The following is a 27,004-nucleotide window of genomic DNA, read 5'->3' on the forward strand; positions in this document are numbered from 1 at the left end:
GAATTTAGTGATATAACCTATGGCCCAGGTCACTGTGAGGGTAAAGTAAGATAATATGTATAAAGCATTTATTTAAATGGTAGTGATGATGATGATGGTAGCCAACTATTGTGATGCTTTTCAGTTATTTAAGTTATTTCATGGAATTTTCTTTGTGAAATCCTCACAACATATTATGTAAAGTAAGTAGGTTAGATATCTTTATTTCCTCTTTACAAATGAAGAAATCGAGACTCGGAAGGTTGAAGGTTGCAAAGCAATTAGGACTTTCGTCTTCTGGCACCTGATATAGAGCGCGTTCTATTACAGACTATGTGGCTTCTTTAATTATGATTTTAGTAATCATACTTTTTTGTCTTTGTATACCCAAAGCTTAGTATGATGTGTTTAATGAGTGATCATTGAATAAATGAATCACTCAATAGACAGGATCAAGGGCACAAATGGAGGAATTAGTTAGCTTTGCATAAAAGGGCCACTTTATCTTCTGAGATGAGCAGAGAAAAAGATGGATGTAGTCAGGTTTTGAAGTGCGAAAGATGAGAAAAGAAGAAAGTTGTGACAAATATTTTCACTCATCTGAGTCAAATAAAAGTTCAGAGTTTTCTACTGATGTAAGTGTAGAGGTGAGACAAGAAGAGAAGTTTGGAACAATCACTGTGGTTACGGTGAGTAAGGGCTCAATTGAATTTAGCAAGAATTTGTGGTAGAGCTAAACACTATTTCATGATTTCCTTTAGCAGCACTGGGTGGCGTGGAGATTAGGGGTGGAGGATAATCCAGGGCTGAGGATCGACATATTGTAAGCATCGGGGGGAAAAGGGAGTTAAAGGATTTAGGGGTAGACAGTGCCTCATTGACATGACATCAAGATTATAAAGAGAGGGAAGTGAGAACTGACGAAATAAGCAATAGTTTGGGAACACAGGGATGCTTCATGGAACATCACAAAGGTCTTACAAAACACCTTTCTTTAGAGGCACTCAAAGTTCGAATTAAGTCCTCTCTAAAGAATAGCCTTGAAGTCTGGAAAAGGGGACAGAGGAACGTTTCCTCTAGGGTTTGAATGGCCAGGAATAAGGGACTTATAAAAGTGACGTCATGCCCGACGCCACGGTGGTTGCCAAGGCGACTTGCGTAAGATAGACTTGCAGTACGGCAAGGGATAGGATTCATTCAGCGTTCCCACTGGATAGGGATGAGGACTGGGAGGGTTTAGAAGCTTTCACAGCCTGGTGCACCTGACACCTCTCTCTTCCAGCAGGTCCCCTTGTTTCCAACATCTTACCTCCCCCCATCTCGCCCCCGCGCCTTCCTTCAGCAACTTAATCCCGGAAATCATTTTCTGGGCTGGAACTAGGCCAAACTCCTCTCCTGGGCGTTTACAGCTCAGAGGGGTCCAACCCACTAGTGGCCCTGAGTGTTCATTGGTCCCTACAGGTGTCAATCATCACAACGGCCTCAGGGAGAGGTAGGGATGGAGAAGGCGGAGGAGGCGGGATGGTCCGGGCGAAGTATCGTCGGTAGCCACTGGCCTCAGGCTCCTCTAGCGCGGGGAGGGCTGGGAAGGCAGTGGGCGGAGTGAAGCAGCCTTCAGGGGGGAGTCGTGAGGAAGAGGTAGGGGTGGGGAGGGCCGCAGCCTTGCGCCTTTGTGGGGATTGGATCGGCCTGCCGAGGCGGGCCTTAGCCCTCCCACTCGCTCGCAGTCCTTCCTTCCCGAAGCTGGCTCCCCGCAGTCTTCGACTTCGATTGGCTCTTCTGGCGCCGGCCCTGCAGTCACCTGCGCTTGCTCTCCCCACTGAGCTGTGAACTCAAACCTCCATTTTACCCGCTTCCCGACTCCCTCCAAATCTGCAGGCCTTTGCTTTCGTCCTTTCCCTCCCAGGCCTGCCCCCTCCTCTCCGCAAAACCCAGAACCCACCCCACGCACAGAACCACGCCCACCTCTACTGACCGACGGGCTGTGCACATCTATTGCACCGGGGTCATGAGGCTTCCAGAACCGGAGGTAACCCACCGAACATTTGGATTAGTCTGGAGGATGGATGAAGTCTCCATCTCTCTTCATACCTACACATCTCCTTAGAGAAACCGGGGAGGTACTTCAGTAGCTAGCCTAACTTCCCACTCCCTCCCCTCCTCCGTTGCAGTCCTCCGGCCACGACTTGTCCCTACCTGTGCAACTTAACTGACCCCAGAATCTTCGAAATGACCCGACCTCCTCCCCCACCGCGCCTCCTCCAGTGGAGGGTTATTACCTGCCTGATCTCCTGTCCCCTGATCTCTCTGCCCTCACTGATCGCAGAGCAGCATTTGAATGAACCTCTGTGGAAAGCTGCCAGTCGTGGGGTTGAGAGGGTGCTAGCCAGAAGTAATTCTTAAAGAGGATGTATTTCATTCTTTGGCCGCACTCCCAGCCCTGGCCTTGCTGAGTCTTGTAAGTGTGGGGGGTGTGTGTAGCAAACTCTGGCTAGGTTTTCCTTAATTGCCTTATCAGAGCAGAGACGAGGTATTTTAAATATTTTTTGAAATATTGGAAAGAATTATGTAGATCTTCAATACTGAATAACCAAAAGCAATTCCACTTTTGATTTTTCATTGGGGAAGAAAGGGTTACTTTACAGAGCAAAAGGATGAAATAAATCCAGCACTTGGCATATTGCAGATAGTAGGCATTTAATAAATATTTATTAAATTGAATTGAAATCCAGAGAATTTGACTTTACATATATGTTTATAGCCTACAAGGTACCTTGTGCATTGTTCAGCTACTTCGGAAATTTGGTAACTGAGCAAGCAGGTTACTACAGGAGTCCCCTACCGAGGAATCAAAACATTATTGGTCACTAGGTCATCATGATCATCTCAAATAGTTACAGTTGACATTTATTTAAAGTTTATCAATCCTCTCAATTTATTTTTCAGATTGAGGTTAAGTGACTTTTCTAAGGTTACACAGTTAGTGACAGAATAGGGACTTAAACTTAGATTTCTGAATCTATGAGCCCAATGTTTTTTCAGCTGCACTGCACTTATCTTCCATAGACTCTGTTAGTATTGAAGCAAGTGTATTATAATTGTTAGGAATATTGGGAGAGAGTTTTAATATTGTGAAAAAAGTGCAAACTTTTCTAATTTCTAAATTAGAAAATGTGCTAAATTAAATCTCATCTTTATAATTGTATGATTAATTAAATATTAAACTATTTCCTACTCCTTTTGCCTAGGTCCTTTTCTTGACCAGTTGAAATCAATAAAAATAATGGCTTTTTATGGCCGTAGTATGCTTTTTGCTATTGCTAAAACAAGGTAAGACTTGGAAGTTTTTACTCCTATTTTATTCTAAAGGAAATATTTCACTGAATTTGAGAGTTGAACGCAATTTTAGGAATCCTTGAGTTCCATTTTTTATATTTGATTTCTGAGATCAAGCATTCTGCCCATGGTTAAATATCAAGTTAGTGGCAAAGCTGGAAGTAGAACCTAACAGTGTTTTTTTCCCCTATTCCATAGGATTTTCCTGTTATTTTCATGTTTTAATAAATTGATACATATTTACTTAAACTTACTCAGATTTCCTTTGCATTGAATACTCAAAAATATCTAATTGAATTTGATTACATGATCAATGAACTATTTTCAAGCTTTAAACATTGTTATATCTTAAATGTATATTATAGATATGCTGCAGTTGTAAAAGATTTTACAGTGATATAGTTATAATTTATGGCTAGGTACTGGGAGTAGCAGAATGTCAAGTTGTAATATTTCATGTTTCTGTGGCACTTTACAAAAATTTACTGATCTCTTCATACTAATGGTAAATACTCCCCATTTTACAGATGAATAGGGGTTCAGGCAGGTTAAGTGATTTTTTTATATAGTCTCAAACAGGTTAAGTGATTTGCTTATAGTCATTCAACAAATAAGTGTCAGAGTCAGAATTCAAACCCAGTCTCTTGACTTCAAATATAGAAATCTTTGCACTAAACTGAGTTGCTTCTCAATATTTTGTATTTACAGAAAGAATAAGAGCAAAATTGGGTTGTTAGAGATCCCATGAGAAGTTTTTTTTTTTTTTTTTTTTTTTTAGTACTAGTTTCATTTTTATTTTTAAACAACTAGGTATACTGGTTTAACTTGAGATGTGGGGTGTTATATAGCTGGAATGTTCCATCTGTCATGGGTTATTCTGATTCATGTTCATACAGCTCTGCAGGAATCTTAAGGGAAGGGCATTCTGTAGGAGCTTATTACTTGAGGAAGTTCTTGGCACTGTACAAAGTAATTAATGCTTTTATGTGATTGGTTAATCACTAGAGAGAAACTAAATGTTTCATTAAAACAATGTTTATGTTACCAGCAGAGTACTACCAACACTGTAATTTTACCTGTTGTATGATAGTGGGGTTATAAGATGGCAAAACTTTTTGAATGTTGTTCCTGTTTGGAAATGTATTATCCTTAATATCAGCAATTTTCTGAGCTTTTAACTGCTGTGTTAACAGCTTATTTCTAGAAATGGACATATATTAAGCTTCTTTTTTTTAGTTCTATTTTTCTACATTGTTGTCATGTCTTAATATTTTCCTTAAAGAAACCTCCCTTATAACCAGAAAATATAGTTAAGCAAAATGAATACATTTCATTACCTGTCTACTAATAAGTTGGAGGTACATGTTATCATTTCTTTGAAGACAAGATTGGTTGTTAGGTTGATAAGTTCTTTTGTCCTTTAGTGTTGTTTTCCTTGACATTCTTGTGATCATAGTATTTATTGTTATCTTGATTATGTTTATTTTGCTTTGTGTTATCATACAAATCTTATTTCTCTGAATTCCTTATGTATGTTGTTTCTTACAGCTCAATAATTCCATTTATATACCATAATTTATTCATATGGCCTTCAATTGGCACTCATCTGTTTCTCATTTTTTTACTACTATATAAAATGTTGCCATAAATATTTTGATATGTATGGTATCTTTTCCTCTTTGTGTCTTCCTTAGAATATATGCACAGTAGTAGTAATATGCTAGATCAAAAGGTATAGACAATTTAGTCTTTTATCTGGTATAGTTCCAAATTGTTTTTTATACTAATTGGATCTATATTCCCATTTCATCCATAGAATATGAGTTTGTCTTCCTGTAGCCCTTCTTTCTTGCTTTTCTATCTTTGCCAAATTGATGGGCATGAGGTTAAAATTTTAGTGTTATTTTAATGTGTATTTTTCATATTGTTAGTGATTTGGAGCATGTTTTCACAAGGTTGTTTATCATTTATATTTCTTTTAAAAATATTTGCATTCCTTGATCATTTGAGACCTTTAATTAGGGAATGACTCTCAGTATTACTCAGCGTGGACAGAGGAAAAAGGCAGGATCAGAGGAACTGGGTTTGAATCCCAGAATTGTCCCTTCCTATCTAGGGCTGTCATATAATCTCTTTGAGCGCCAGTTTCCTCTTCTATGAAATAAGGGGATTTAGCAAGATGAATCCTTCTGTGGTCCTTCCAGCTACAAATAGATGATTCTTAAATTTTTGTATGAGTACCCTATATATTTTGAAAGTCAGACATTTATATGAAATACTTGATATGAAGATTTTTTTCCCTAAGCAGCAGTTTCTCTTATTCAAGTTAAATTTGATTGCTGATGAATTGTTTAATTCAGCCCCAGAATATGCTGCCACAAATGAGAATAATAACAAATTATTTTATATTGTTTGCACTTAAAATATGAAGCTAAAATCCTGATTTCATTTTAAGTGGCTATATAAACTTTGCCTAAGGAATATAAAAACTTAAAACTTTTTTTGGTTAAATTTCTAAAAGTATATGCTTAATTCAGCAGTGTTCCTTTTTTTCTAGAGGTCCTCACCTTTTTGTTCACCCTAGCTACCCTCGATATTCCCCATCAGTTTCATTTCTTCAACTGGCAGACTCCCATTTAAATCAAACCTATGTGAAGAACTATGGAAGCAAAAAATTCTTGTATTCTATTCAATCAAGCAGCAAACTACCTCATTTACGAACTAAGGCAATACGAAAACTACATACATCCACATGTTGGCTTCAAGATTTCCCAGATAAACCTAAACAAACCATGGAAAAATCAGTAACAGCAAGCCCCCAAACCCCAAAAGAAACAGGGATTAAGACTGAGGAGGTTAAGCGATCTTTAAGACAAAAAATTGTGGATGAACTTAAACATTATTACAATGGATTTTACTTGCTTTGGATCGACACCAAAGTTGCTGCCAGAATCGTATGGAGACTGTTACATGGACAGGTGCTGACCAGACGAGAGAGACGAAGGGTAGGCAAGAGGAAGGGTGAAGTTGAAACTAACTTTTTGGGAGCTAAATTCTGGGTACAACTAACATGCTAAAAATTCAAAGGGCATTTTTTTTTTTTTTTTTGCTAAGGGAAAGAAAGGACTAAATAAGACTCTTTGAATTCTTTACTGACTTGCTGTATAGCTTTGGGCAAGTTACTTAATCTATACTTCAAATTATTTAGCTGGAGAAAAGGTATACATGTTTCCCAGTTTTTGTAAGATGTTGAGGGGCTTCATTCAGGTATGAATTGTCTTTTTAGTGCAAACTTAGTAGTATCTCAAGTATATACATGTTTTCATAATCAATGTCAAAACATACTGCATTATTAGAGTAGAGATTTCTGTCTTAGATGAAAGCAGTGAGATCTCATTAACATGTTTTGATTAATTTAGAAGATTTCCGTGATGATATATAATAAATATCCATACAGAGCCTTAGGGAAAGGGAACATCCTGTCTGTTTTAGAAGAAGCAGCAGAAAATATGTCTTGGGTTTTAACACATTAGGAACCCAAAGCAACTTTTTGATATGTCTTAAAAGAATGAATATTCCATATGCTTTTAATTCTTTAGCTGCTGAGAACTTGTGCTGATCTCTTCCGCCTGGTTCCATTTATCGTGTTCATAATTGTGCCCTTCATGGAATTTCTATTACCAGTATTTCTGAAACTCTTTCCAGACATGTTGCCATCAACTTTTGAAAGTGAATCCAAAAAGGTGTGTATATTTGTACTTTAACTTGCTTTTTCCCTAAATAAAAGCAATAACATCCAACTTTTATTATGTCAACTCAAAGAATGAATAGATTAAACTGTTGCCTAGATGAATCCTTCCCCCATCAAAAGAGGGAGCCTTTATTGTATTTTTGTTTTTTTTTCCTGGGATGATTGCATGAAGATTGAAAGTAAAGTCTCCATATACCTACTGACATTTAGAAGGATTGTCCTATAGTATAATCATAATCTGTTGTGGAGAAGTAGTCTTTCAATGATGTATCAGGGGTTACAGCAAAGTTGAAAGAGTTACTGTAGAAGGTAATTGATATTAATATTGCCTCTAGTTCATTTTCTTGGAAACAGTCTTAGACTTTCTTTTCCCTTAAAAAATTGAGGCAAAAACTTGCCTTTTAAAAGAAACATATAACCATGCTGCTGTACAAATCATCCAGTTTAATACATAGGCCTTTCAATTTTTTAATGACAGTAAAACCCAAAGCCATATGTTTTAGATGATAAATATACAGAACTTTTTCATGGAAAGAAAGGATATGTAAAAGAAGATGTGTCAGAAATTGTAAGTAGTTTTATTTTTGAGGCACAATGTTCAAGATTAATGAAAGGCATTCCTAATTCCATCCTCCAGAATTCTTTGAACTACTAGGAATTTAACCTCTGGAATCATGAACCAAAACTAGAATGAGCTATTGTAATTTCTTGAGTTATATGTATACTTTATATATAATTTATTATATGTGTATATATTTATATATACATTAACATACTGAACTGAACTAAAGCTTTAAAAAAAAAAAATCTGAAAAAGACCTAGTTAAAAGACCATTCAAGTTGGAATAAATCCTTTATCTTTTTTTTTTTTTTTTGCATTACAGCATGGAAATGTTTTCTTTTCTTAGTCTATATTTATTGCAATTTATAGTCTTAATGTAGTTAAAGTGCCTATCCAATATTGATAAAGAATATTAAACTTGTTAAGGGGAGATTTAACTGACTTTCTTTCATTTCATTTATTAATAATGTGCTTTTCTTAGTAGGCAAAACCTTGGGGAGTAAAGTTTCTGCATCTTTCAGCCTTACTTAAAAGATACAGAAAACTTGTGGCCCTCAATCTATGTAGTAGCTGCCCAAAAATATACTTAATAAATAATGATAGTCTCTCTATATTGCCACCTTTTTTTTATTCTGTTTGTAAACTCTTATTATACTTCTGCTTATTTCCTGGATGGTTTTCTTTTTGCTTGTATTTTCCAAACATAATCTCTGTTGACAGATTCTGTTATAAAGTCTTTTGGATTTTTTCTCTTGAGGCCAGCAAATTGAACATGCTGCTACCTCACAGGGCATGAGAGTCCTTTGTGCTAAGAAATGCTGTACCAGCCATATTTGTTTCACATTCCTGGATGAGTCATAAGATTATAGGTCTAGAGGTGGAAAGGGACCTTAGAGGCCACTCACCTAACAGATTAGTGTACATAGTTAAGAGTATTATAGATAGTCTAAATTCAGCCTTAAAGCCAGCTAACCACTGAAAAGGAGCAAAACCATATGTATTCATAAATGAATATAGGTATTAAGGAATGAATTGAAGAGATATAGGATTCCCTTTTCCAGATTAAATACTTACAGCCCTATTTTGCTCAATCAGTTTCAATATTTGATTACAATGTGGGAAGTAAAACATTCAAAGTATGGGACTTCATTTATTAGGGATTTGTCCAACAGAAATCCTTGTTGCTTTTGTTAGCTTTAGAGGTACTGACTTCGTTGATGAATTCTTTGCTAAACAGAATCATGGCATTTCAGAACTGGAAGGAACTAGTGTCCAATCCTGACATATTTAGATTTCCCTTCAATTGTGTCTTGAACAAATGGTTCTCCTGCTTTCACTTGAATATCTTCAATGATGAGATTATATGGTGCTTTTAAAGGTATTCTGTATTTTTGAAAAGCTCTTAATGTTAAAAGGTTTTTCATCAAATTGAACTAAAATCATTATCAATTACAATTCATTCTAACTTATGGCATTCATTTAAGGGTGCCCTTTGGATTAAATAGGCATTGTATCAACTACTACTTTTTTTCTAGTATTTTTTTTCCAATTACATGTAAAAATAATTTTCAACATTAATTTTTTTTTTTTTTTAACAATTTGAGTTTCAAGTTTTTCTTCTTCCTTTCCTCCCCTTTCCCCTCTCCAAAATGGCAAGCAATCTGATATAGGTTATGCATATCAACTACTAGTTAATGAAGATAGAAATAAAAGTGTAAGATTAAAATGACAAATTGTAAAATGAAGTTTTGTCTTTTTTGTGCAGTGGTTCTCTCTAATATCTTTTAAAATTATATTTCTAAAAAACAAATATATTAAATTGGAGATAGCTGAAACCAGTTAGAACTGATAATTCCTTTTCTCACCCAGCCTTGTTTGTTAACCCAGTCAAGGGAGAAAAGATTAATTTCTTTTTTTTTTCTTCCATTAAGGAAGAAAAACAGAAAAAGAAAATGGCAGCAAAGTTGGAATTAGCAAAATTTCTTCAAGAAACTATTACAGAGATGGCGAGGAGGAACAGAGCCAAGTTGGGAAAAGGCTCCAAATTAGGAGATGCTTCTACACAGTTTTCATCTTATGTAAAGCAGGTGTCAGCCTTTTATACAGATAACTTCGGCAGGGAGGGATATGAAAGTGGAGGTGAATCCACAGAGTATGTGAATGTAATTAAGTGAAAGAAATATATATGTATACATATTCATGTGAACAAATGAAATTTGTCCTCAATTATTAGCTAGTGAATAAATTACAGAATGCAACAAAAATATAAGTCCGGTTAATAGATCTTTAATAAACTTACCTCAACATATGAATTTCCCCTTTATAATATTACATTATTTTCCCCTTTATAATAATACAGTCCATAGTATGTTCACTCAGTAATAGGAGTGTCATTGTTTATATAACCTATATGCCAGACAATGCTCATAAAAGTTTTTAGATTTATGAAAAGGACAGAATTAAACTTGCAGTTTATTCATGATTCTTCCACTAATCCTAGGCAAGTTTATTTACTTCTTTCTACCTGTTGGTGATGTGGTGGAGTTTAATTTATAAAATGAACATAAGGCCATCAGGTACTGTCAGTAAATGCTTGGAGATTCTCCTAGGAAATGTGACAATAAAACAGAGAGCACCGGGGGAGACTCAAGTAATAAGCATATTTTAATACCTCTTTTTTTTTTTTTTCTATTGCCTAGGTCCAGACAGGCCATATACCTAGCACAAAGGAGATACTTCGGTTTTCCAAATTATTTGAGTATGATTTAACTTTGGAACATTTAGACCGACCTCAACTGGTTGCCTTGTGCAAACTCCTAGAGGTTCAGGCCCTTGGAACCAACAACCTGCTCCGCTTTCAGCTTCTGATGAAACTGAAATCTATTAAAGCAGATGATGAAGTAAGAGCCTAACTATAGTTTCATGGAGTCAGCAAGGAAACTTTATCGTAACCTAGCCTAGTTATGAAGTATTTGAATCAAGTCCTCAGGTGATGGCAGATCTGCCAAGATAAATGAAGAAACTCCCCCTTTTCTCTATCCTTGAGCTCCCTTTATGGCACCAGTTACTCTTTTGAATCTCACTTAAAATCATTATTGCTTATCCTTCCTTGAACTCTCTCCTAAAGAGTATGGCAAGCTGTCACTAATTCTAGTATTTTAGCTAAGACTAACTTAGAGCAGATAGGAGGAAAAGAAATTGGGATCTTCATATCACACTCACAGGAAAAGTTTACCACCTCACTCCTCACCTGCCATGCTGCTATTAACCCAGTCAGTTTTCTGCTGATGGAATCGATATCACAGGAAGAGTTTCCTGAGTACAATTTAGTTGTTTTAGGGGGTTAAAAAAACCAAAACATTTGGATACAACACTGCCTTGTTGGTGGACTACTTTAAAAAGATGTAAAATACCCTGATAATACTGTAAAAGGTAGGTGATCAGAAAGGGCAGGTTTCTCAGGGACTCCAAGGATCTATCCTGCATAACTTTTCCTTAATTTCTTTCAGTAGCATTGCATCAACATGAAGAGATTTGTCAGAGCCATCATTTATACTGTAGGGAGTAGATGTCAAATCTTGTCGATGGATAATTCTGAAGTTTAGATACAGGACTATGGGATAAATTATTTCTCCCACTCTTTTGTGTCTCTGGCTCTCTGACTGCTCTTCATGATTAGTTTCATCTGCATAAAAATGTCTAGGAAAAGTATCCTTTTAATATCCTGGGAAAAAGGAGGAACTTCTTTCCTCTCATCTTACTTCCCCTGTTCCATTTACCACTACAATTTTCCTGATAACATTGCAACACCTCAGGTCCCCCCAAAGCTTTGGGTAGTAATCTTGTTTCTCATAACCGGACAGTTTTGCCTAGGTGGGCTTAGAATTTATGGGTTTCTGTCAACTCTTCTGTTTCTTTTAGGTAATTGCCAAAGAAGGAGTAAATGCCCTGAGTGTCTCAGAACTACAAAGTGCCTGTAGAGCCCGAGGGATGAGATCACTGGGGCTCACTGAGAAACAATTGAGAGAACAGCTCACACAGGCAAGTAACAGCTTCCTTGGGCTCTTGTCAGAAGTTCTTCATTGTATAGTTGCAGATGTGCTTCCCCTGCATCCTAGGATCATAACTTTAGAGCTGAAAGGTGACCTCAGGGGCCATCAAGTTTGAACCCTTCATTTTACACATGAGGAAACCGAAGACCTCCTCTTTTAAAAGACTTAACCAAATTCTTACAGACAGTAAGTATCAGGGATGTTATTTGAACATAGGTATTTAATTAGAGCCAGTGTTCAATTTTTAAACTAATTATATTTCCTATTATTTCATCTCTTCACTAAGAAGTAGTTGGTTTGCAGGAGGACTTCTGGAAAGTCAGGGTATCTTCCAGCTCGAGTAAAAGAAGGCATAGTCTACAAAAGTCCATCTATATGTGGCAAATTTGTCCCAATTTTTTTGGTAATTGGCATGCATTGCTTAATAAATTGATAAGCTCATAAGCTTAAACCTTTGTTTCTTCAGTCATTTCATCTTTCACCTGCCACATTAGTGACTTCATTTATTCTACTAGTTAGAGAGGTAACCTGATGTGTAGAATTTTCTTAATGAAGATGAGCATATTATATACTTTTATTCAGTAAACTCTAGTGGCTCCCTATGATTTAAAGGCAAATATAAACTCTTCTGTTTAGTATTGAAAGCTTTTTTTCTAATTTTACCACACATTATTTCCATCACCCACTTTGTGGTCCAGTCAACTTTCCCTTCTTTATTCTTCCTCACAAACAGCACTAGTTTACATCTCTTTACCTTTGCTTTGGTTACTCCCTCTCCTCCCCCAAGACCTATAATGTATTTCCCTCCTTCAACTCTATTACTTAAAATTCTAGAATTTCCTTTAAGGCTCAACTCAAGTACCATCTTCTATATGAAACCTTTCCTGATCCCCCCAGCTGCTGGTATCCCTCCTTTGAAAATCATTTTGTATCTTTTATGTAACTGGATGTGTATATGTCTTTCCAGATAAAATATAAGCTCCCAGAAAGCTCTTTTATTTTTTGTCTTTGTATCCTTAGTACCTAGTACAAAGCCTGATATTGGTAGGTACTTAACAAGTGCTTACTGATTACACAAGTGTGACTTCCCTTCTTTAAGGCTAGCCTGGTGACAGGATCAAAATTACATATAGAAAGGTACTGACAGTGGCATTGGGATATGGAGACAATTATCATTTTTCAATTTTTACCCATATCCAGGGCATATTTCTCCCAGGATCTGCCTCCCTGGACTTCCCTAACATTAGTAGCTTATTCCTTTTTTAGGTGATAAGTAGATCTAAAGATGCTGATCACATTTTAAAATATTCAGTACTTCGAGAGATTGAAGGAATCTTGTATCATAATCTCTTGCAGTTTTATTCTGACAGTGGCCTCTCTTACTGAAGGAATTGAGGGCTTTGGAGCAGCAACTGGTGGTGGGAATTGAATAAACTAAACTGATTTCATGTTATGAATCATTTCTGAAGCTAGTGCAGTTTACTTTCTATTCAATTTTATGGTTTTAGTACAAAACTATTCAATTGTGGGAATTGTGAGAGGACTGTGTTGCATTGTTTGAATCTATACCTGTATGACTGGGATGGTGGAGTACCTCTGCCTGCTGCTTAGAGAGACCCTTAACTAAGGATCTAAGTTATGTTGACCAGAAACTCAGTTAGATCTTAAGATTGATGAGTGTTTTCTTACAGTTACATATCTCAAACAATCCATGTCTTATCTGAAAACTGGTCCTATACTGAGCATTCAGTTATTGTTTCTATGTTCTTTTGATTGTTCACAGACATTTAGGGAGAATTGGACATCTTTTTTTTTTTTTTAAATTTCAGAAAATTGTACTTGTTTACTCTTCTCTTCCCAACTTAGAAAGTCCCTAATCTTTACTATAGTTAGAAATCAGATCCAGTACCAAAGTTAAGGAAGGCTACTGGTCCCAATTTTTTGGGTAATTGGCATGCATTGCTTAATAAATTGATAAGCTCATAAGCTTAAACCTTTGTTTCTTCAGTCATTTCATCTTTCACCTGCCACATTAGTGACTTCATTTATTCTACTAGAGGTAGAGGTAACCTGATGTGTAGAAAGAATATAGACTGTGGTTTTCAGGTTACTTGGATTTTACCAATCTATTGGTTCTATTACCTTTTAACTGTCCGTGTGACTGAGCAAGTTATTTAACCTCTCATAAGTTTCATTTTCTATATTTGTAAAATGAGTAGTTTTGCCTAAAACTATAAGGTTTTTAACAGGTAATTTGCTGATTGCTGAAGAAGGAATGAAGGACCTTAGCATACCGCAGAAATACAAAGTGTCCGTAGAACCTTAGATATGAGTAGGTCACTGGGTCTTTTGAATAGCTGAAAGAAAAGCTTACAGAGGGAAGAAGGAGTTTCACTTGGCCCTTTTTAGAACTTTTTTCCATTGTTTTATTCCTTTCCCATCCTTCAGTGGCAGGACCTCCATCTGAAAGAGAATGTCCCTCCTTCTCTGTTGTTGTTGTCCCGTACCTTCTATCTGGTAGATGTGAAGCCAAAGCCTATAGAGATTCCTCCAAACATTGAGGTGAGTAATTTGATATATAGAGGGTTTGTGTTTCTGTTATAACCAAGACTTATCCATGAGCATACTTGTTTCTACCTGTACCTGGTGCAGTTAGTTCCTATTGGGATCTGGAGTTTGGCCTATTTTTAAAAATCTCTAGCCAAGGGCTTGTCAGTACTTTCTTTTTTCTTCTTGTATTTAGATTTCTGTTAGGATATTTCTTAGTTTTAAATTTCTCTTTCTTTCACTTCATTTTAGTACTAGTTTCCCTGTGTTAGATCAGCATGAATAGCTTTATTCTCACTTGTTTCTTATTTCATTTATCTATACTTCATAAGAATTATATTTACTAGGGCATAATCCAGGTCAAAGAAGGATTCCTTATAGAGTAAGGTCTTCCAGATGCTACTGTTTGTGGATGACATTGTGCTAATTAAAATGAGGTCTAGAGCACTGAAGAATCTTCTGGCTCTTGTAATCACCTAAGTAGTTTGTTCAGTCCATCCACCTAAGAAAACCAAGTGGATGAAGAACATTTGTTGCACAGATTTCAACATTCATTTGGATTGACTTCCATTAGAGCTTTTCCAACAGTGTATGTATTAGGAAAAGACAATACAGATGTATAATGAGTTGGACCTAGAGTGGGAGGAGTAGAATGGGCTGTATTATTTTCCAGAAATTACAGAGCTCTTTTACTGATTCCAAGATTCCTGTGAAGGTTAAGGCACATCTTTTTAGTATTAACATTTTATCAGTGTTGATATATAGAAAACCACTGCTTCTATGGAATTAAAAATTACATATAGAGTGTAGTGGAGAAGCACATGGTGATATGAACAGGCTGTAATATAAAACCCATGAACTCCAAAGAGTAGGAATGAAAGAATTCATTCAGGAATTGTATAGTAGAGAAGATTTACTAGTCATGTAACAAGAACAAGGGATGAAAGTTAGATAATTAGAGCATATCTTAGCATCTGGAGAAAGCAAAGAATGCCTTTTGCATGTTAAGTGAACCTGCATGTGTCAAACTTATGGGAGTATATGGGAAAAGTTGCACATAACAGGCAGGCATAGAGAAAGTAAATTCACTTAAAAAGTATGAATCCTTTAAAAATACTTCAGTGACTCTTTTTTATTCCCTATGTTCTTTTCTTTTCTGGTGTCAGAATTGCTAGCCTCTTTTTCCCACAAATCCTTCTCCCTTTCCTCAGAAAACAACAAAAGAAAAAAAACCCTTCCTTGTTACAAAGACATATTGTCAAGTAAAAGAAATTCACATATTGGTCATATCTAAAAATATATTTCTCTTTCTGCATCTTGAATCTATTATCTCTTATAAGAAGTTGTTAGTATGCTTCATCATTTGTGTTCTGAATTAATCAGTGGTCATTATTATATTCATCAGACTTCCTAAGTCTTTAAAGTTTTTTTTTTGATACAATGTTGTAATAATCATAGAAATTATTTTGCTTCTGCTCACCCTACATCATTTAATTCAAGTCTTTCCAAGTTTCTCTGAATCCATTTCTTGTCTTTTAGTAATATCCATTAATTCGTATACCATGATTTGTTCAGCTATTTTGCAACAGATGCATACTCTACTTTGTTTCCAGTTCTTTGCTACAACAAAAAGTTTTAGTATAAATATTTTATTTTGCACATAAAACTCCTTTTCCATTTTCTTTGATCTTTTTGGAGTAGTACATGTCTAATAATTGTATCAGTAATAACACTTATAGTAGTGCTTACTATAGGTATACATAGGTTAATGATATTGCTTTGCAGAATGGCTGGACCAATTCATAGTTCTTAGGGCAATGCATTAGTATATCTGTCCTTTGATAGGAATTTTTCCTTTTTTTTTGGTCATCTTTGCCAATCTGATGGCAATCTTAAAATCTTTAGAGTTGATTAATTTGCAGTTTTTATTAGTGATTTGGAGCAATTTTTTCATGTCATAGTTAGTAGCTTAGATTGCTTCTGTTGAGAACTGCCTTGTTCATATCTTTTGATCCTTTATTAGGAAATGGTTTTGTATATGTGAAATTCTTTCCTTTTGTATTTGGATATCAAATATTTTATCAGAAGAACTTACTGTAAATTTTTTTTCTCCAGTTAACCTATTTTCCTCTTAAGTTGAACAACTAAAATGTTTTCCTCTTAATTTGAACAGTGTTTGTGTTTGTGTAGAAAATTTCCTTTTTTTAAAATCTTATTTTTAATATCAGTTCCAAATTTTCTCTCTCAGCCTCTCTACTACTTATTGAGAAGGCAGGAAATGCAATACTCACTATCTGTATCTATATCTATATCTATATATTGTATGAACTCATGAAAAAACCATTTCCACATTAGCCATGGTCCAGAAAAATAAAGAGGAAAAAATATGCTTCAGTCTGGATTCTGGTCCTTTATTTGTCTATCTGAAGGTGGATAGCATGCTTCATCATGAGTCCTTTGGAATTGTCATGAATCATTGCACTGATCAAAGTAACTAAGTTTTTCGCAGTTGATTATCTTTATAATATTTTTGTTGTAATATACAACATTTTCCTGGTTTTATTTACTTTACTTTGTTAGTTCATATAAATCTTCCCAGGTTTCTTTGAAGTCATTGTTGTTATCATTTCTTATAGCATGATAATTTTCCATTACATTCATATGCCATAATTTATTCAGCCATTTTTCAATTGATGAGTATCCCCTCAACTTCTAATTCTTTGCCATCATAAAAAAGAGCTGCTTTAAATATTGTGTATATATTTTGTACAAATTTTTTATTTAAAAAATTTAAAAATTTTTTAGTCTCCTTGGGGTATAGCCCTAGTAGCAGAATTGCTAGGCCAAATGATATGCACAGTTCGTTTGGCCTAGTGCATTAGTGTCCCTATTTTTCCATATCCTTTCTAACACTTGTCATTTTCCCTTACTGTTTTCTAAGCCAATCTGATAGGTGTGAAGAGGCACCTCAGAAGCTGTTATAATTTACATTTCTCTAATACTTATTTAGGGAATTTTTATATGGCTATTGATAGCTTTGATTTCTTCCTCTGTAAACTGCCGATTATACCTTTTGGCCATTTATCATTTGGGAAGTGGCTCTTATTTTTGTAAAATTTGGGTCAGTTCTCTATGTATATGAAAAATGAAACCTTTTCAGAGAAACTTGCTATAGAAATTCCCCCCTTCCCCCCAATTTCCTGCTTCCAATTTTGACTATATTAGTTTTATTTGTACAAATTTCTTTTGATTTAATATAATCAGAATTATTCGTTGTATCTTCTGTGATCCTCTTTAACTCTTATTTGATCATGAATTCTTTCCTTTTCCATAGATCTTATAAGTAATTTTTTCCCATGCTGCCCATGCTTCCTTAACTCATTTAAAATATCATCCTTTATGTTTAAATTATGTACCGATTTTGAATTTATCTTGGTATATGTTGTGATATATTGTTCTGTACATAGTTTCTGCCAGTCTGCTTTCCAGTTTTTCCAATAGCTCTTGTCAATTGAGTTTTTGCCCTAATAGCTGAGATCTTTGGATTCATCAAACACTGGGTTACTGGTTCCATTTGCTTCTAAATATTGTGTGCTTAATATATTTTATTGATCAACTTCTCTATTTCTTATCCAGTTGTTCAGTTGTTTCAGTTGTGTTTACCTCTGTGACCCATTTGAGATCTTCTTGGCAAAGATACTGGATTGGTTTGCCATTTCTTTCTCTAGGTCATTTTACAGTTGAGGAAACTGAGGCAAACAGGGCGAGGTTACTTACCAAGGTCACTCAGCTAATAAGTATCTGAGGCCAGATTTGAACTCAGGACGATGAGTCTTCCTGACTCCAGATTTGACCCTCTTTCCATTGCACCACTTAGCTGCCCTTTTTCTCGTTCACTGTCAGATTTTAAAATAACCCCACCACCACCACCATGCACACCCATTTTCCCTTTAATTACATGTTAAAACGGTTTTATTTTAACATTTTTTTAAAGTTTTGAATTCCAAATTCTATTTCTCCCTTCCTCTTACCCCTACCCCCCAAGATAGTAAACAATTTCATATAGATTATACATATGCAATCAAGGTAAAATATTTTCTTATTAGTCATTTTGTACAGGAAGACTCAAATTAAAAAAGAATGAAAGAAAGAAAGTGAAAAATAACATGATTCAATCTGTATTCAAATAATAGCACTTCTTTCTCTAGAGGTAGACAGTATGCTTCCTTTTGGGATCGTCTTGAATCATTGTAATCCTGAGTATATAACTAAGTCACTTTTAGTTCATCAGTGAACAATTTTGCTGTTACTGAGTACAACATTCTCCTGGTTCTATTCACTTCATTTTGTATTAGTTCATGTTAAATCTTTCCATTTTTTTCTGAAATCATCCTGCTTTTTCTTATAGCAGAATAATAATCCATCACAATTTTATTCCACAGCTTGTTTAGCCATTCCCCAATTGATGGGCAACACTTTGATTTCTAATTCTTAGCTATCACAAAAAGAGCTGCTATAAACATTTTTGTACAGATAGGTCCTTTTCTTTTCTTTTTTTTGAATGTCTTTGGGATCTAGACCTAGCAGTGATGAATGCATAATTTTATAGTCCTTTTGGTATAGTTCCAAATTGCTCTCCAGGATGATTGGATTAGTTTACACCTCCACCAACAGTGCATTAGTGTCCTGATTTTCCCATAGTCTTGCAACATTTTCTTTCTTTTTTTTTTTTTTCTGTCATATTAGCCATACTGATAATGAAGTGTTATCTCAAGAGTTGTTTTAATTTTAATTTCTCTAATAAATAGTGATTTAGAACATTTTTTCATATGACTATAGATAGCTTTGATTTCTTTGTCTGAAAATTGTCCTTTAACCATTTATCAATTGGGGAATAAATTGTATTTTTATAAATTTGATTCAGTTCTCTATATATTTGAGAAAGGAGGCCTTTATCAGAGAGATGCGTTGCAACTTCTTTCCTCCCTCCCTTTTTCTGCTTTCCTTTTAATTTTGGTGGCTTTTTAATGATTTTAATGGTTATCACTTTGTAATTTGTTTGCAATCTAATAGTATTGTTAGGCTGGCCTTCCCTTCATCTTTTTTTTTTTTTTTTTTAAATTATTGATTCACTTGATATTCTTGTTCTTCCCGGTGATTTTTGTTATTTTTTTTTTTTTTCTAGTTCTATAAAGTGATTTGATACTCGTTTGATTTGTATGGTACTGAATAAGTAAATTAATTTAGGTATTGTTATTTTTATTATATTGGCCTAGCTTATCCATGAACAATTTACATTTCTCCAGTTATTTAAATCAGAGCTTCTTAAATGTTTTCACTTGTGATGACCCCTTTTCATTTGAGAAATTTTTACACGACTGTCTGGAAGCTGAGCCAAAGTGTTTCTGGCATTGTTCATGTATGCCCAATGTAAAGTGTATATTGTGTATTAAGAACCAGGGATGTAGTGAAGTCACGTAATGCAACATAGGCAAGCACTGCCAGAAACATCTCGGATTCATTATACTTTTGATTTGAATTAATCTTTGTTTGATGCATTTAGAAATCTTTTACTGTTGCCAAATTTTTCATGACCCTCACATTCAGTTTGTGACTCCATATGGTGTCACAAACCACAGTTAAAGAAGCTTTGATTAAGATCTATTCTTATTTATATGAAAAATGTTTCATAATTGTGTTCATATAATTCCTATGTTTGTGTTGGCAGATAGACTCCCAAGAGTTTTATACTTTCTATAGTTATTTTAGATGGAATTTTTCTTTCTATGTCTTCCTGCTGATTTTATTGGTAATATTTAGATATGCTGATGATTTGTGCAGGTTAATTTTTTATCCTGCAACTTGCTAAAGTTGTTCATTATGCCACCTAGTTTTTTAGTTGACTCTGGGGTTCATCATATCATCTGCAAAAAGTGAGTTTTGTCATTGCCTGCGCTTATTCTTTTGATTTATTTTTCTTGTCTTATTATTATAGCTAGCATTTCAAATACAGTATTAAATAATAATGCTTCCCCTGATCTTATTGGAAAGGCTTCTAGTTTATTATAGATAATGCTTGTTTTTGGTTTTAGTAGATACTACTCATTTATCATTTAAAGAAAAGCCTCCCTTATTGCTATGCTTTCTAGTATTTTTAATGGGAATGGGAGTTTTTTCTGAAATCTATTGAATCTGATTTTCTGAGTCTTTTTTGCTGTGAACAGTTATACTTATAGAACCAGCCTTGCATTCCTAGAGTAAATCCAACTTGGTCATAATTATGAGCTCTGTCATATTTTGATGTAATCTTATATTTTGTTTTATTGAAGATTTTATTATTATTTAAATTTTTTGCTTCAATATTTATTAGAGAAATTGGTCTTTAGTTTTCTTTGTTTTTGTTGTTGGACAGATATTTAGCTTTTTTATAATCAAAATGTTCTATTTATTTCTTATAATTCTTTTTATTGTTTTACTGAGAATTCTTCACCTGGCTGCAACTGAGAAAGATATTTTCTTTCCTTTATCTTTATTTATAATGTGGCTTTTTATGTTTGTTATGTTTTAACTTCGATCTTTTTTTCTTTTTTAATAGTATTTATTTTCCAAATACATGTAAAGATAGTTTTCAACATTTGTTTTTGTAAGACTTTGTGTTCAAATTTTTCTTTCTCCCTTCTTTACCTCCTTCCCTCCCCAAGATAGCAAGTAATCTGATATTGGTTAAATATGTGCCATTCTTTTAAACAAGAAAAATGAGATCAAAAGGGGAAAAACCATGAAAAACAAACAAATCTATTTTCTATCCTATTTTCTGCTGGATTGTTTTCCAGTTTTGTTCAATAGAGAATCCTTAACCCAGTAAGTAGGGTTTTGGGGATTATTGATCAAATTCTACTATTATATTTGTTTGCTTCTGTGTGTTGCATACATAATCTTTTCTAGTGACTAACATTTCTATTTTTTTCCCACCAAATACTTTTGATTATTGCTTTTGAGATTTGGTACTGCTAGGCCCCCTTTCTTTCCACTTAAAAAAATCATTTCCCATGAGATTCTTGAGTTTTTGTTTTTCCATATGAATTTATCTTTTAGCTCCATAAAATAATCCTTTGGTAGTTTGGTATTAAATTAATAAATTTAAATTAATTAAATTTAAATAAATAAATAAATTCAGATAGTTTTGCCATTTTTGTTATATTGGCATAGTCCAACTTTGAACAATTAATGTTTCTTGATTTCTTAAGTCTTTATTTCTCCAAAGAATATTTGTAGTTTTAGTCATATATTTCCTCTATGCATCTTGGTATACAGATTCTAATTATTTTGCATCTTTTGGAGTTATTTTGAATGGAATTTCTCTTTATATTTCTTCCTGATGAGTTTTATTGGTAATATATAAAAAAATTGATAATTTCTATGGATTAATTTTATAGCCTTTTTTTGTTGGAGTTTTTGTTCCATAATTTTTTTAGTTGAATTTTTAAGTTTCTCTATGTGAACCATTAGATCATGTGCAAAGACCACTAATTTTATTTCTTCCTTGCTTATGCTTATTGCCTTGTTTTTCTTGTCTTGCTATAGCTAGCATATGTAATACCATTTTCAAATATTAGTGGTATAATGAACATTTTAACTTTTTTATTGAAAAACCTTCATTACATATAATGTTGACTCTTGGTTTGGCAGGTATATTCACCACATTTGAGAAAAACTCATTTATACTCCTATATATTTAATGTTTTTTAACAGAAATGGGTGTTGTATGTTATGAACTTTTTCACTTTTCCTTTTTCTGTATCTCTGGCCTCTTAATAAGTTCTCTTAAACTTATCTTCCTAGTAGTGAGGACTAGAAGATTGAACAAAGTCAGTGTTTCTGGGTGAACTTATGTAGAAAATCAAACTTTTACCTCTCTGTGCTGATGCCTTTTTGTGTCTGACTAATAATTTTTATTGGTGAAAAAGGAATGCTATTGCATGACTCCAGACATTAAATAGTCAAGAATGAGGAGCCAAAAGTTCTAGCCTGTTTTGTTAACTCTTGTGAACCAGGGAAAATCACTTAAATATTCAACACTTCCGTTAAATGTAGTATGGAATTTATAACCCAGGTAAATGTTCATAAACCCTTTTGCCCTCCTTCCTACTCTCTTATGTATATTAGAAGCAGATCTGATTTTAACCCATTTCTGGGGGGATCCTGAGATAAAGGAACAATTCTGGGTCTCATATGATAGGTATTTCTAGGTGAAGTAGGGTCTCATTCAAATTTCTGAACATATTTTAGAACAGATATGAATCCTTAAACAATCCTGGTTTAGATGCCCCTAACAGGCATCTAAATCCAGACTTCTTAAATTGTGGTTTACAGTCCCATAGAGGTCTCAGACACAAGTGAATGTGGAGGATTACAAATTTATGATTTTTATTAGTTATTGATTTGTATCAATATTTTATATTATATGCCCAATAAAAATTTCTCTGGCAAAAAGAAGTTGCGAGTAGAAAAAGTTTACGAAGCCCTGACTAAGCCACAGATATCCAGGTCCAAATTTGGTTTCCAAAGACAGTCTAGCCTAGAAGAAATAGTTGATTTTTATCCCTCCTACTCCCACACTTTAAGGACTTCTCTAGAGCATGGTAAAAGAGGAGCTAAAACTATGAGCATTGGGATAAGATGATATGCTCATGGGTATTTTCTTGATTATCTTATATTGTTCATCTTCAGCATCAGCTTTCCTAAGTTATAAGACTTTCTATACTGTAAGGATTTGGAGGATAAATGTAAGTTTCTCAAAATATAATGATGAGTTTGTCAATCTGACTAATCTGTCCTAGAACATGACTTATAAGACATTGAATATTTGCTGGCATGTAGACTTATAATGAATTGAAATTGAGAGAACCATCCTGCCTCCTTTTGCCCTCTAGTCCTCATTCTGCTAACTTAGCTTATACTTTGTCAAGTAATCAATATGAATAGGATGGGTATAAATATAAATTCTTAATGTGATTTTTTTATTGATATTCCTGAAAAATAATATGTTCTCTTTTTTCCTTGCTTAGCTTTTAAAGGGAAAGCATGTGATTAGAATAATACTGATTAAAATATTCAGATGAATAATATTAGGTTATGTCTTAAAGCTTAACTTTGACTACAATGACCCTTAACTATCATTTAAAGTGAGTAAGGGAATAAGTATTTATATAGCATCTACTTTATGCTAGACATTGTGCTAAGTACTTTATATATTAACTTGTTTATCTGAAATCTATCAAAATACAGAAGACTCCCCAAATTTCTCTTTGGTCAAGTTGGACCAGTATTGCTGCAATATTAGAGATCTATGAGTAATTGAGAAAGGTTTCTTTTTGAAATAAGCATAGAATTAAAGGTATTAGTGGCCTTTTAATGTCTAATAATTGTAAATGCTTGCATGTAATTTGCATGTAATACACTGAATAATGTACACAAACCTAAAGTTAAATTTGTATCTCTGTGTCCCATTTCTCATGCTCATAGACCGTATAGTTAAAGGAATTTGTGTATTTAACAGTGATAAAAAGGTTTTGGCAGTTGTTGAAATATTTCTCTAGACTTCTAGTACAGTAGACTAGTTATTGTAAACATAAAATACTAATACCAAAAGAACTTCCTAAAGAAATAGTCACCTTTTTTGTAAAGAAATCCTGGTAGACTTTTTAAAGATTAGATAATTTGACAGTTTTTTTTCCTTTATTTAAAAGCCTTCTGAATAAACTAGAATGCTAAGCCAACAGTTATTTTCTTTAATAAGGAAAAGTTAATCTAAATCAACTGTTTGGTTTATTGTTATGAGAGCTTATTGTTTGGACATTGCCAGAATTTAAAAATAATGCAGCATCTTCTAAATATCTGTATTCTGAATAGAATTATTGTTAAATTCATTAGCACAATCTCTGATTTTGTTGTTTCAGATTGAAGAATATAAAAAACTGCCACCTATTCCACCACAGCCACCTGTTTCTTTACCTGGAAAACCTATTTCTTCTTCCAGAGTAAGCATTTTTATCATAGGAAAAGGGCTTATTTTGTTGTTATTGTTTGTTTATCTTCAAAGGCCCTCATAGTCTTGGACTAGAACAGTTGTGAAACAGTGCATAATCCTTCTTTGCTTCTAAACAGGATGTTGTAGGCTGAAATGTAGTCATCCTGTAACCACTACATTTATGACCTTTTCAAGTATCAAACTTAAACATGTTAAGTCTAGAGACTAATTACAATACAGGCACATCCTTATTTTCTTCTGCCAATTAGAAATTATTTCCACATGTGGTGAATCTTACAAGGACCTTTATGTCATGAAATTTTAGGAAAACAACCTAAATCTCAGCACTAGTGTATTCTGACCCCTTCCCCCAATTTTCCAGAGACCTTTAGCATAAAACTTATTTGGGGGCTCTCTCCTACACCAATGATTAAGCTCCTCAACCAGAATAAGAAGTAGGGACCACAGGACAGGACAAACAGTTAACAAACAACAGAGGCTAGTGATGAGCAGAGAAGAAGACAAAGTAGGAGTCCTTCCCTTGAGGGTATTTCTGGGCTGGTGATGGAAACTGTAGACACACCCAAAGAGATTAGGTCAAGGTACTGGTAATTCAAACATACAGATGCCTTAAGTGGTAAGTTTGTTTTGGTATTTTTAGAATTTAAACTTCCTTAGTCCTTCTCTTCCTCCTCCTTCTGGGTTTCCCCTTTTACCACCCTCCCAATCCTATAATAGGCATATAAATTGCTTGTTGATTTATTTATAAGACACACCCTGATATTAAGTTGTAAATCAGACTCAACTTAACCTAATGAAATAAATCTGTGGCTCTTAGAGCATTCACAACGAAACCATGGTTTAATTCTAAAGTTATTTTATTTTGATCTATTCAGGTCAAATCACAAACATCATCCCAAAGTAGCAAGTAGTGTAAATGGAGTCTAAGGCCACTTGAAGATGATGCTGTTACCTATTCATTCACTCCACCTCCCTACCTCAGTAGGTAAAAGGAATTCCAGGCGGGGCTGTCTATATCTTCTTCGGAATATAGCCATTTTGACGTTCTAGCAGTTCTCCTTGAGGCCCTGAAACCTAGCTGGTGAACAGGTGATGTTAGCAGTGAATCTAAGTTTACATTCTTCAGAAAGTCCATTTTTTCTCTGCCACTATTCACTCCCCTTGTAAATTAACTCCACAAACTGTAAATGTGTAAAGATACCTGTTTATTATTGACTAAATTGTGTAATGTGTAGCTTTTGCAATGGTCATATCTTTGGACATCTGCAATTTATTCAAAACCCCTGAGAGGAAAAATTTCTTGTATTGTATGGCTTCTGCTTTGGTCTGTAAGACCTTAGCCTCCTATAGTATCACATCTTGGCTGGGGCTTTTGGAAACACAGCAACTAGTGAGCAGGACTTTATCAGCCAGATTGCTTTTTTCTCAGGCAAATCTTTGATTTTTGCTGTGGCTTGATAGGCCCATTTTATGTCCTTTAATTGAAATGCTGATGCTACTTACTCATGGTAGTAAAGCCCTCAAAACCAAGTAAGTTTTAGACAGGAGAAAGGGGTGATGCTCTGATGGAGAGACGAGAAAACCTCTTAGAGGGAAGTGAGGAGTTAAAACGCATTGGCAGCTAGCAGGGCTTGGCCCCTGAGAGGCTGTTCTATCTGACCTCCTCTTTTGGGCCTGGAACGAGCTACAGGATAGGCTGGGAAGGAGCTGCCACTATGTTAGCACATATGGCTTTCATTAGCCATCATTTTGCTAGGAAACATAATTAGGGTTTGTGGCTTAACTGTTTGTTTGGGTTGGGTGTTTTTTTTTTTCCCCTCCCTGATCTATTTAAGTCTTTCACAAATCAGACTTTTTTTTGTTAGTCGTGGAAGATGTTTAAGTGTAATTGTCCTTTTCTGTGTTATGCAATAACAAATATTATGTTCAGATACTTATTACTTAAAAACTTTTGACTTCCTTTGCTGGAAGATCACTACAAAGATGACCAATAGCTTTCTTAGTTTTAGAGAGGCTAGGGAGGGAATATACGTTTAGAAATCTGGGAGATGAAAAATGTTACCAAGCTTGCTGGTAACATTTAGTTATTTTTATTTCCTGGAAATTGAAAGCAGTTAGTTGGGTACCATTTAAAAACCAAGTGAAACTTAAATTTGGTTCTTCAGGCTGGCTGAAACTACTTAAATGAGTAACTTACATTATTATTTCAAAACTAGAAATAATTTGCACTTTAAACTGGTTCCTCTGACTCTCTTTCATTAGGGGATGGTCTCCATATTGTATTTCTAATCAACTCTAGTTATTTGAGCATTACGAATCCCCTGCTGTGCTAATGCAATATTCTGTGGAATATTGCCACTAGCCTAGCAAGGTGATTCATAATAAACTTTCACATTTCTAAAGTGGTGAGGTGTTTCTTTTTTCTTTCTTTTCTTTTCTTTTTTTTTTTTTTTTTTAAAGTTTATTTAGCTCACATTTTAAAGGTTGAATGTAGGAGAAAGATTAGCCAATTAATTTGCTCAATCCAAGTTCTGTCCAGTGATTCATAAGTACTAGTAGATATGTTAGATTTTTCTTTCTGTCCTTTCCCAGGGCAGAATAGGAATAATTAAGCCAAGGGGGAGAGCCCTTCGCTGGTTCTGACCACAACCCACTTTTAAATTTTTCATTTTATCTGGACATTAACAGACCATTCTCTTCTCAACACCATTTATCTCAAATTTCAT

At 34.5% G+C, this 27,004-nt stretch overlaps 1 protein-coding gene across 6 annotated transcripts; it reads left to right on the forward strand.

Moving 5' to 3' along the window:
* The first annotated feature begins 1,091 nt into the window (after positions 1-1,091).
* LETM2 (leucine zipper and EF-hand containing transmembrane protein 2) lies at positions 1,092-26,784 on the forward strand. 6 transcript variants are annotated; one of them, XM_051975543.1, is made up of 10 exons: positions 1,106-2,437; positions 3,228-3,309; positions 5,873-6,320; positions 6,915-7,058; positions 9,560-9,715; positions 10,328-10,528; positions 11,550-11,669; positions 14,129-14,242; positions 24,187-24,267; positions 25,154-26,784. In XM_051975543.1, the coding sequence occupies exons 2-10, from the start codon at positions 3,263-3,265 to the stop codon at positions 25,187-25,189; spliced, it is 1,347 nt and encodes a 448-aa protein (XP_051831503.1). In that variant the 5' UTR covers positions 1,106-2,437; positions 3,228-3,262; the 3' UTR covers positions 25,190-26,784. The 6 variants fall into 6 exon arrangements, with proteins under 6 accessions (XP_051831504.1, XP_051831505.1, XP_051831501.1 ...); XM_051975545.1 differs by lacking the exon at positions 14,129-14,242 and having other exon boundaries at positions 1,093-2,437; XM_051975541.1 differs by lacking the exon at positions 25,154-26,784 and having other exon boundaries at positions 1,105-2,437; positions 24,187-25,111.
* Positions 26,785-27,004: the final 220 nt, after the last annotated feature.

This window comes from Antechinus flavipes, chromosome 2, assembly GCF_016432865.1.
Source record: "Antechinus flavipes isolate AdamAnt ecotype Samford, QLD, Australia chromosome 2, AdamAnt_v2, whole genome shotgun sequence".
NCBI classification, from domain to species: Eukaryota; Metazoa; Chordata; class Mammalia; order Dasyuromorphia; family Dasyuridae; genus Antechinus; species Antechinus flavipes.

Coding starts and splice junctions, on each gene's coding strand:
- LETM2 (XM_051975541.1), top strand. CDS start 3,263: ATGGCTTTTTATGGCCGTAGTATGCTTTTTGCTATTGCTAAAACAAG. Junction 7,059..9,559: donor TTGAAAGTGAATCCAAAAAG/GTGTGTATATTT, acceptor TCTTCCATTAAG/GAAGAAAAACAGAAAAAGAA. Junction 9,716..10,327: donor TTTCATCTTATGTAAAGCAG/GTGTCAGCCTTT, acceptor TCTATTGCCTAG/GTCCAGACAGGCCATATACC.